This window comes from Phalacrocorax carbo, chromosome 4 (assembly GCF_963921805.1).
Source record: "Phalacrocorax carbo chromosome 4, bPhaCar2.1, whole genome shotgun sequence".
Taxonomy (NCBI): domain Eukaryota; kingdom Metazoa; phylum Chordata; class Aves; order Suliformes; family Phalacrocoracidae; genus Phalacrocorax; species Phalacrocorax carbo.
The window spans coordinates 83,072,810-83,084,267 of NC_087516.1; the positions used below are offsets into that span (position 1 = coordinate 83,072,810).

At 46.3% G+C, this 11,458-nt stretch overlaps 1 protein-coding gene across 2 annotated transcripts in view; it reads left to right on the plus strand.

Moving 5' to 3' along the window:
- The window catches only part of LOC104045480 (alpha-fetoprotein), a 32,196-nt gene extending 20,877 nt beyond the window's left edge, over positions 1–11,319 (plus strand). For both annotated transcript variants that reach the window (XM_064450741.1, XM_064450740.1), the window contains 10 exons: positions 148–295; positions 1,140–1,237; positions 1,815–1,944; positions 2,571–2,785; positions 3,705–3,837; positions 4,476–4,573; positions 5,644–5,782; positions 6,577–6,800; positions 7,713–7,845; positions 8,830–11,319. In XM_064450741.1, the coding sequence (XP_064306811.1) occupies positions 148–295; positions 1,140–1,237; positions 1,815–1,944; positions 2,571–2,785; positions 3,705–3,837; positions 4,476–4,573; positions 5,644–5,782; positions 6,577–6,800; positions 7,713–7,845; positions 8,830–8,874 (1,363 nt within the window). In that variant the 3' untranslated portion in view covers positions 8,875–11,319. The remainder of the gene's footprint in view (positions 1–147; positions 296–1,139; positions 1,238–1,814; positions 1,945–2,570; positions 2,786–3,704; positions 3,838–4,475; positions 4,574–5,643; positions 5,783–6,576; positions 6,801–7,712; positions 7,846–8,829) is intronic.
- Positions 11,320–11,458: the final 139 nt, after the last annotated feature.

The window sequence follows — 11,458 nt, forward strand, 5'->3', positions numbered from 1 at the left end:
TTCCAAGATAAACACGGCACTATACAGCTCGTCTTCATGACAGGAGAACAATCGCTTTTAGTAGTTATCATTTAATATATGGAAGATGCTGCCCCCTGCGTGTAAGGGCTTGCTTGGAAACTAAATGCATTTCTCTCTTGGTTTTAGTTTTATCTATGAGGTTTCCAGAAGACATCCTTTCCTCTACGCCCCGACTATCCTTTCTGTCGCTCTCCGGTACGACGAGATGATGAAGAACTGCTGTGGAAGTGCTGAAGGCCACGCTCATAACCTGGAGGAATGCTTTCGGAGCCAGGTATGCCACCGCAGGGCTGTAGTCTATGAATGTGCAACCAGGGACTTTCCTATAGCTAAACAAATCCTGAAGCAGAAAGATCAGCTGTTTCTTTTTCAGCATCTGAACCTGATACTACAATTTTCCTTGTAAGGACAGGCTGAAATCATTCTTAAATGCTCTCTTCAACTATAACTTGACATCCTAAATAAAAGCATGTGGCGGCGGGGTGGTGGGCAGAGGCAGCTGTACAGGGGGCCCGAGGCACTCCCCACGCCCCGATTCTGCCACCTGCACCGGGTCTGTCGTAAGGACGCGAGAGAGGACGTGGTGCTGTGCGTAGTGCAGAAGTCTGGGGTGTGTTTTTCCTGTCGATAGCCCCATGACACTTCCGCTCGGCCGCGCATTTGTGCTGCCGATACAGGCCCCACACAGAACCGGCGTCAGAAGTTCAGAGCCAACTAGCTGGAACGGTGGAAAATAAGCACGGGCAACCTGCCCTTGCTGAATGGCTGAGTATGCCTTTCATGCAGCTTAGCTGGGCTGCAAGGGGTGGCACAGTTTAACATTAGCTCATGGTAATGCAAAGCCAGTCACGTAGCTCCCAGATGATGATTTCTTCCCCTATGCTAAAAACACTGAACTATTGTCTAAAAGGGTTCGGGTTTCTTTTCACAGAACACTTGATTAATAAACACCAGTGACTAAATAGCAAGCACAACAGTTAGTTCATAGTGCAGCTTAGACAGCAATTTTCTTTCGCTGGTAAAAAACCCCTGTTCAAACAACCGTCTCGCCACAGTAGTTTTAGCATAAAGCGTTGAATTTTCTTCCACTTTCACGGTCTGCAACTTCCTTCTACCAGGCACCAGAGGTGGTGAAGCCAGTAAGAGAAGATGGGCTGAGGCAGGAACACACATGCGGAATCTTGAAGAAGTTTGGAGAAAGGACCTTAAAAGCTCTGTGAGTCTTCCCCATGTTTATCCTTATTTTGACATAAAGGGTGGATGTCGCATATTAGCCGTGGGTGGCTCCCCAGCTGCACGCGGCACGGTGACCCCGAATGCCAGCCACGTCCTTTTTGTGTGCCGGTCACCACTAGCATCTAACAGGGAATATAGACGAGGAGTACAAATTTACGCAGGACAGCAGTCACCGTTTCCTTACAAACTGCCATTAGCTTTCAAAATCTAAACCCAGAGGCTGAAACTAACACATCTCTCTGTGACCAAAGTTAGAGTGATTGTGAGCAAAATGCAACTCACCTCCCTCACCCGTTTCTGACACAAGGTTGCTCCTGTGATTTCATGCTCCCCTACCACGTGGCTTTCCACCTTCTCACACTGCGACTCACCCAGCACCCGTAGGTAACCCTGAAAATCTCAGCTATTGGCTTCAAGGGACGTTTGTTGGTTAGCTTCAGTGGGAGCAGGGAGAGGCCATTCCTGCGCAGTGTGGATACCCCCTCCGCAGGAGAACGATGATAGCTGTCACAGTTTCACCTGTGAATATCAGCAGTAACTGTTTTTCTTTGTTGTAGGAAACTTGCTCAGATAAGCCAAAAATTCCCAAAAGCTGATTTTGTTACTGTTACCAAACTTGTGACGGATATCACTAACATGCACAAGGACTGCTGTCGGGGAGATATGCTGGAGTGTATGCACGACAGGGTAAAACTCATTTAATGCTTGTTTGCAGACATCAAATGCTTTTTTGTTGTTGTTGTTGTGTAAAGATTTTTTTTCCCCTCCCGTGCTGTCCTGATTGCTCTCCAGAACTGGAGTTTAACTTCAGTCTAAAAAGGTGCTTGATGTTCCCATTTGACTTTTCCTGGTGTGACGCCATCAGCAAGGGCAGAAAGATCACTTTGTGACTAAAATGACCTAACACTGCCTTCAGCAGATTTGGTTGCAGCTCCCAGCTCTGCCATATCATGTCTGTACAGCTTTCGGCAAGACACAGTATCTGCCTGTCCTCCGTTCTCTACCTTCTAAGATGCCACATCCATTTGTCTCACCGCTTGTCTGTGGCGGGTAGCAAGACAGCTGCCTTCTCGGGATCGCTGGGTACCTGGGAGCACCTATCAAACGGCAGGCAAGGGGCTGCAGCAAACAGATCAACAAGACTTCAGCCTTCTTCCTTGTTCTGCCAGGTGCCTGCCGCACAGCTTGGGCCAGCCACCTCTTCTCTTCGGGGGTCACCTCCTCTGTCTGTAACACGGGCATGAAAACACTGATTCATAAAAAAAAGACCAGAACCTGGTAAAATGTCTTTCCTTCTCCTTTTTGCTTTACAGGAAGAGATTCTATACTACGTCTGCACCAACCAAGACATCCTCTCAAGTAAAATCAAGAAGTGCTGCGAAAAGCCTCTCTTACAAAGAAGTGAATGCATAGTTCATGCAGAAAATGATGACAGACCTGCAGGTTTGTCGCCCCACGTCAGGGAGTTTATAGAAGACAAAGGAATATGTGAACGTTTTGCCCAGGAAAAAGACGCGCACTTAGCCAGGTATCGTGGGTCGCCTTCTGCTCTTCAATTTTGCTGTTTCAATACTTGGGTTAAAAGGTGACAGTTTGGACATTAAAGCCCAGCTCACCAGCCTCATGTTTGTCTGTCTGTCAGCACGTAGGCATGGGATGCTGAGCAGGCTGATGTTAGTGCAACGCCGCTCAACCCTAGGAGGTATGGAACAGGAACAAAGGCAGAACAGGGCACGACTGTTATTTTGGAGACAAAAATTGAAGAAATGTGTGTGAAATTTCGGCACTATCAGTTCTGATCTCAGGCCCAAAATACAGCTCTGGTGCACTTTGAAGTGGGAATTCAAAAACACGTGTTTAAGTCAGCCTCGCGACTTGATTCAAACAGGGTCAATCCATTTCTGTTCCAGCTGTGTTCCTTTGTGCAACAAAGCCCGGATCCTACCTGTAGTAAACTTGGGCAAGAATGCCACAGGCTGTAACAGAAACAGCATCAAGCCCCAGAGAGAGACAATTCACTTCAAATAACATACATCACTTCCATCTATGAAAAGTGCAGCTAATCCGTTGGGTACGACGGCTGTGGAGGGTGGCTGCTTCCGCACAGCGTGTCTCCCCAGTGTCTGCTGAGACACGGTTCTGTAACTGGAACTTATTTCTGTGTCATTCAGATAGGATGAAAAAAAGGGGCAAAACCCAAAGCCACACAAGGCTCTAAGCTTGACCCAGGCTAACCCTGAGCTGGGACTGTTACATGCAAGGCTGTGCTCAGCCAGCCACGTTTCATTCAGGTTCAGTCCCGGGCTGAGATGCTGTGAAAATCTCTCTGTTCCGCCAGACGTCAGCCAAAACCACCCTGAGAGCACCCCTGCTGTCCTTCCCATCCCTGACCTCCTGGGGGCACTTGTTTGGTTTCTCTCTAATTCCCGATACCCCACATATTGCAGGTTTCTGTATGAATACTCCAGGAGACACCCTGAGTTCTCTGCCCAAATGCTTTTAAGAATCGGTAAAGGATACGAGGACCTGCTGAAAGAGTGCTGCAAACCCGGTGCTCCGGCCGACTGCTGCAGCAGAGGGGTGGGTGCCGTTGTGCTTCACACAGCATGCTGACCGATTCCAGCACGTGACCACGTGGCTGGGTCTGGTGAAGCAGTGAATATCCCTGCTCCAAGTCTAGAGCCAGTATCCACAGCTCCTGCAACGAGCCTAGCAAATTTTACATGGCCCGACTGATTCCCATATGGAAAAAGCACCGGAGCCTTCACCATCTTCAGTTGCGAAGCAGTTTAATACGGATAGATGGATGCCGGGAAAGGAACAGAGCTAACATTTCTGTGAGCCCCGCTCCCTTTTGGCCTCCCTAGCAGTGCCGATCGCCCTCTTGCAAATGTAAAAGGTGCTTATGGTTGTTGCCGCAGCTAAAGACAGCGGCATTGTAAGTACCTGAAGTTAGGAGCCACCCTGTGCCTCTGACCTACCCTTCCTCCAGTGATAAACAAGTTAAATGTTTCAGGGTGGTTGAAGGTGGCCATTTATCACCTTCAGGCAGTTTAGAGAGGTTTCAGACAGATGAGGACATTCTAATGCAATGAAAAATGGGTAGTGTACGTACCAGGTGACAGGTCACTGTAGATATCCAGGCCTTATCACGAGGCAATAGGGCTTTCTGCATTCCCCCTGATCCAGAGACTCCTCAAATTTATTTATTTTTTCAGGAGGAAGAACTGAAGAAACATATTCATGAAACTGAAAGTGTCATGAAGACGAGCTGTGACATTTACAAGGCGAAAGGAGACTACTATTTCCAAAACGAGTATTACTTTTTTATATGCTTACATTACTCCTGTACCAGCCGGGCGCAACTCGGCTGGAGTAAAGCCACACATGTCAAAAAAAAGCTAGGCTGCAAGGCACCACTTGAATATTTGGACCAATATATTAATGGCTTTTAGGATTTTTTAATCAGCTTCTCCAAGACAAGGTTCTGGCCTCTCACGAGTTGTCCCCTTAAGCCAGCTCACAAAGCAGCGAAGTGAAACCTTGATCAAGCTCCTGTCCGTGTTTGCCGTGATGTTCTTGCTTTATAGCTGCATTTTCAGCTGCGAGCTCTAACTTGAGAGACATAAATCTGGCCAAAAGACAGGTGCTGAGTCGTTTGCAAGAGACTTCGCCGCACCCAGCTCCCGCAGCAGATGTAAACATGAAGAATTGTAACAAACATCTGGCTACAGCAGGCAGAGCAAAACGCGGCTACCTGAGCCCTGTGCTGTGCCTAAGTGCAACACGCAGGCACGAGCCTCCCGCAGGAGCTTCGGCCCTGATTTGCGACGTTCATGAGCACGTGCCTGACTTGGAGCGTGTAAGCCGTCTCGGTGAAACGTCTAAACTGCTCGTGTACTCCAAGTTAGGCTTCAGCAAGCCTTCTCTCGAGAGATATAGCGGGCTTTTTGCACTCCCAAGCACGTTTGGTCTTTAAAAGACATTTGGAACTAGAGGTTTCCAAAAAACCTGGTGGGCTGCTTCTGCCTGTTGTATCAGTTGTTAAGGTTTTCCTGGCCATGATGGTTAATAAGCACAGTTTCAGTAAAAGAAAAAACAAGGGAACTACCATCTGGTAAGAGAGCCCACCAATGTGTAACTGGCAATGTTATCACTATTTTTACTTGTTTAGCCTGGTAAGAGACTGGTCAGAAATAGGGGAGAGCACAAAAAGGACCCTTACACTTGCCTACCTGAGTTTATAAACACCAAGCTTAGTCCTGCCCTTGGCCTCCTGAGCGTTCTGTGGGGCTTGGCTGGAGCTTTACACATGCGAAGGCAGTGGCTTGCTCACTGCTGCCTGGTGGAACAAAAATACCAGTATCAAAAAAATTATCATTTCAGGCTTCTCATGAGCTTCACCAAGAAGATGCCTCAGCTGACATCTGCAGAGCTGATAAAATTCACCAAGCAAATGACTACAATTGGCTCCAAATGCTGCCAGTTAAGCCAGGACAAGCTACTGCCTTGCGCCGAGGAAAACGTGAGTATGTTTCTTCCGTACCTCGGTCCTACTTTTTTCTTGAAACTCCGCCACAAATTCTGCTGCCAGCAGGGTCCAAGAGCTTGGAGTAAAGGTAAATGAGGGAAATGTTCGCTGAGCCATACAGCTGGCCCAAAGATGTACTTCCAGATACATGCCTCAAGTACGCCTAACTCAGCGTCACTGAATTAATGTTTGAATTAATCTACAGGAGGATCAGGCATTGCCAGGCTAGTGCTAGGCAGTTAACGGTTACGCAGCGCAGGCGGCCCCGACCCTGTTCCCTCTGAAGCTAATGATGCCTTGGCTGAGTTCATCCTGCCTAGGTGCCTGAAGCGGTAGTACTCCACGGAAAGGGTCAATTTTGTGTAACCCCTCCGTAAGAATTCTCCAGGTCCGTAAACCAAAGTGCTTAAAAAGCTTCGGCCTGTCCTCCAACCCCCCATTTGTGCTTCACCACCTTTACAAGAACAGCCAAACATACCCACAGAAATCCTGCTGATGGAAACAAAGCACACGCAAGCATGGCTTTATCAACAAACCCCATCACTTCTGTGCACAAAGAACAGTTCCTAAAACTGCATATACATACTGCGGCTGCAAATCTGAGCCATTTTTGCAACGGCAAAAATCAGCATTCAGTAGAAATATAAACTGTTGTCTATCTTACAAACCAGGTTTAATTTCAATTCTCAATTATTTTTTATACCTTTAGTCAGAGCAGCATGTTTTCCAGGGATGATTGAAAATGAAAAAATAATGTAAAATTTTTTTTTTCACCTCTCTTGGTAAAGCTGGATCTCGTGCTTGGAGAAATATGCAGAAGACACCTGACTGACCCTATAAACGCAGGAGTTTGCCACTGCTGTAGCAGCTCCTACGCTCTCAGGAGGCCGTGCATGGGGAAACTAGAAATCGATGAGAATTACGTGCCCTTATCGTTGACCCCGGGGCTGTTCACTTTCCACGAAGACTTGTGTACAATTGAAGAGGAGAAGTTACAGCACAAGAAGCAGGAGTAAGACATGCCTGGTTTACTCTGTTTACCCTCTGTTTCTTGTTCTTATCCTGGCAGCGTTCGCCCTTCCCTCGTCCACTCTGTCTGGCCTTCTCCTTGTGCAATGTGCCGTGGAAAACCAGCCATAGCCCCCCTCAACCCCTCTTCAAAGCTCCTTTTCTTACCTCTCACGCTACTCCCAGTTTCTTCTGGTATCTGGTTCAACCTGCATTTACCTGCCTTAGGTGAGAAGGTGGTCATTTTTAGAGGTGGGTAGCTCCCCTGGGACGTACGCCACCAGCATGGAAGCAAGAGGCATCCAACGTTAGGCCTGGTAAACACGCCCTCCCGCTGTCCTCTATGGGAGCGGCACAAGGCACTGCATAAAAGATACCAGAAAAACGAGGAAGCTACTGCCTGAGCTACTGCATGACCTTTATGGCTTAATTAGGGCTCATTTCCCAGAACAGGAAAGCCCAGGCATTTTTTCTTATCCCACACACTCCTTCACTCTGAAAAGCTGGTGTTTGGTTGCCTTGGTCAGAGAAAACTTGCATGCTGGCCCCTACTCCACTGTCGCTGCAAGGAAAAAACCCTCCCTGGCCCTTAACTTGTGCTGTGGCAAAGCCATGCCATCCTGGACCCTCCGGAGCCGTGCACAACACAGAAACCATCTGCACGTTTTATTCATAGACACTCACGGTGGAGCTGCTCCAAAAACGAGTGCTGATACTCTATTTCCCAAGGGAACGGGGCGCGTCTTTGCTCCCTGATGCAAATCCCTACCTGGGTGGGGAATAAAAATGAAAAAGCTGTAGAAAGGAAGCGGGCAGTGACCGAAGAGGGACTGTGTAGGAGTAGCATTTGAGAAGCATTGCGTAGGGTGTGTGCTCACCCCCCAGCTTCACGGGGTGTGCTTCGCTTTTCTTGCAGAATGCTCGTCAACCTCATCAAGTACAAGCCCCAGATCACACAGGAACAGCTGACCTCCGTCACAGCGGCCTTCGCTGCCATGAGGGAACAGTGCTGCAAAGACGACAGCCGCGAGGCATGCTTTGTGAAAGAGGTATCGTCACTGTTCTCACCCGCACATTCCCAATCAAACCAGAAACGGGGGCGGGGGGGTACCCAGGAGCGACAATGTCGCCATTAAGCAGCCAAACCAAAGCGTGACTAGCCGGAATCCCTGCAGTTACATTTCCAAAGACACTCTTCATTGCCTGCGCAAGTGGATGTGTGTACCAGCCGAACGATCGCTGGGGAACTCACCTAATCAGCGTTTTGTTTATGTGCAGCAGTGTATAGACACAGAGCTCAGCTACAGCTGTTGCTTCTGGGGAGCCACTGGTACTTGCGCTGTTGAGGATACGGGTGAACATTGTTCCCTGGTTAGTTCTTAACTGAATTTCTCCTGAAAAGTTCTTCTGCAATAGGGAGAGAAAAGGTATATTCAAATTCTAGATCAAAGCATTTTCCCTATTTGTTCTCCCGACCTCTGTTTTCCTCTTGCATTTCCTACGTTATTTGAGCTCACTGAACTTCATACCATGGAGCTCCTTCGGCTACTCTTTACCCTCCAGTAAATCTGCTGCTGGCTACTTCTCCTCTCTCTCTCTCTACGATATATTCCTTAACTGAACGTTAACACGCCATCCACGACCCTTGAGCCTTGCTCTCTTTCCCTAAGTCTTTGCCTTGCTTTGCTTTAAATGGTAAAATACAGAAAATTCTCTTTTATTAATATTTCCACCTCTGATTACGCCCAGACAGCATGCCTACAAAGAAGCGTTCCACTACATCTCCCTACTAGAACTGTATTTCAGTACTTTTCCGAAAAATACCAAATCTTCTAAGGCAAACTGAGTTGAAAAGGGAAAGCAAAACCTGTATTCGACTTAGGGATATATATGCACTCGGCGTATACGGTGTTTGTACATAACTCACAGAGATTATAAAACATTACCTACGGCTGCCACACTCAGTTAACTTGTTCCCAAGTACATCATCCTCCTGACTGTACTGCTCATCGGTATTTTGCTTTTTTTCCCAGGGTCCAGAACTTATAAAAAGAAGTGAAAAACTGTTGTCGGCGTAAAGAGCTTGCGTAACGTATTGCAAGGTACTTCTGAATTACAGGAAGTCACACAAACCTAACAGCGAGCGTCTCTTTTCCAAATGTTCCTGAGGTATAAACAGGATCATATTGTTTGTCATAGCAGAGAAAACCTCCTGGTGGCTCTTTACTCACAAATCTAATGACGGGTTACACCTGCCACGGTTCTGCCACTCTGATCTGCTGCTGGGGGCAAGGTAACACAGGTGCCTCAGAATAAAACGTCAAATTTCCACATAGATTCTGCTGAGCTGTGGAACTGTAAAGCCTGGTCTGCTCGCAGAGCTCAGCTTACCCCAAAATTAAACATGGTTATCTGTTTTATTCAGATGGGGGAGAAACCCATATGCAAGCTTCGCCTCTGGCTTCCACCACTTTGATTCAAAATTATTAAGGATACAAAAAATTTAAACGAAAAAAATAGCCTCAAGCCATTTTAAGTCCAGAGAGAGGGTGCATCACCTAAAAGAAACTGACCAAACGATTAAGTTAAATGGATGGAAATTCAGGGCTTAGACGTGGCCACCATCTTATGTTACAGAATATTATCTCTTATACCAAATAGTCACAGACACCAAGGAAAAAAAAAGTTATTTTAAATCTTAAGGTTTCAAAGCATAAACATAAATGAAATCAAGTTAAGAAAATCTGCCTGTAACTGCCTCTAAATTATTTTTCAATCACCAAATAATTGTTTTTGCATTTTTATAGCACTGTCCTTGAGATACAACTCACTGATGTGGGCTGCTCTAAGGGAGTTGCCTTTAAGCACAGGAAAAGATTACTTTGGGCATCCCAAAGAGGGTGAGAAAAAAGTGAAACGAGCGAAATGTCACAGAAAGGACAGATGAACTGCTGAAACGCCTGGTCAGCAGACGAGCGTTTGGGAAAGCAGCAGAAGGCTGCCAGATTTACACTCCAGGTGGTTTGGCACAAAACCAGCTTTTGGGTTCTTGATTTGTTTTTACATTAAAAGAAGCGAGAAGGCATGTTAAAAATCATATGTCAAAGCCAGTATTCATAGCAAGGAGGTTTTTTCGCTGGAAACCTTTGACTCTAAAGCAGATACACACAGGTATCTGATTCTTTTGGTGGATATCCCTAGCAGTAATTATCATAGGAGCATTTCAAAATATCTGTAAGGTAAAGAAGCATTGCCCAAACAAACATCTCATAAAATTCAAACCCAGCTTAAAGTATTGCAGTCAGAGAAGGTTTCAGAGTCAGCCTGAAGAGGTCGGCCAAAGGGAGTCCCACTGGAATCTATCCTGTATATGCTGCTAGGCAATATTTTGATTAAGGATATAAATAATGAGAAGAAAAAACATTCGTTAGATTTGTGGCTGGCAGCAAGGCAGAGACACACTGTTTCAACTCCCTTAGTGAGAACTAAAATGTCAAAATCATCTTGGCAAATTAGAGAAACAATCTAGAAAAAACCCAGCTATGTTCTATGAGGACAAATGCAAGATGTGACATAGGTACCATTAACCAGCTGCACCATTTCAGCACAAAAAAACCTCTTAATTAGAGAGTTGCACAGATAACACAGCTACAACAATCCACAAGCTGAGCGAGAGCCACCACGTGTTGCTGCTAATTCAAGTCTAACACCGCGCTTGCAGACCAGGGCGTAGGCAGAAAAACAGATGAAACAAAAGCACATATCATGGTTTCATTTCCTCGCCTCCAGTAAGGCCTTTGCCAGAACGCTAGGACAACTCTTGGGTACCTCACTTCCAGAGAGCATTTCACTGAGAGGAGAACAACAGTAACGGTCAACGAGCCAGAAAACACAGAAAGGCAGGCTAAAACAGACTGGGGTTGCCTGGTTTAAGAAGAAAGGCTGCAGGAGCTTGGAGATCTTCATATACCAAAAAATGACTGACCCCGGGCCAAAAAGCAGCCAGTCGGTACCCCGTAAGGGGAACAGAGCACCGGCATCAGCCAGCAGGGAATGGTGGGGAGCCGAGAGGCACCCACTAATATTTCACAGGCTTTACCCACGTATCAGTGATGTTCCCAACACCAAAACAAGGATTAGGTGGCCACCTTGGGCTTCTCTCAGCACTCTCATTAAGATTTTATGTTCTAACAAAGATCTCTTGTGGAATTTGGGGTAGGTTTCGGGGTTTCAATTGGTTTTCTTGGGTTGGGTTTGGTTTTGGTTTTTGTGTGTGGTTTTTTGTGGGGTTTTTTTTTGTTTTTTTTTTTTCTTTAAATCCAGTGATGAGTTGGGATTTTTCTCCTGGGGTAGCTTGGTAGTACAAATTCAGCTAAGATATACTCTAATTACTGTCTTGATCAAAAATGGCTTAGGCTCCGAAATCAAAAGCAATCCCTGTTTTGTCTGTCACCACTGTTTGCATTGCTGTGTTACCTTGAATATCCAATAATGTTGTGGAATAAATTCTTCCCGTCATTGTATCTGTGAGCAACACTTCATTTTAACAAGCAGAATATTCACAAAGAACTAACACCACAGTGGAGTCACAGCTGTATTTCACTAGCCCTTAAAACCCAGCAGACTCCAGATCATCTGTGCTATCTTCCATAGTTACTTTCA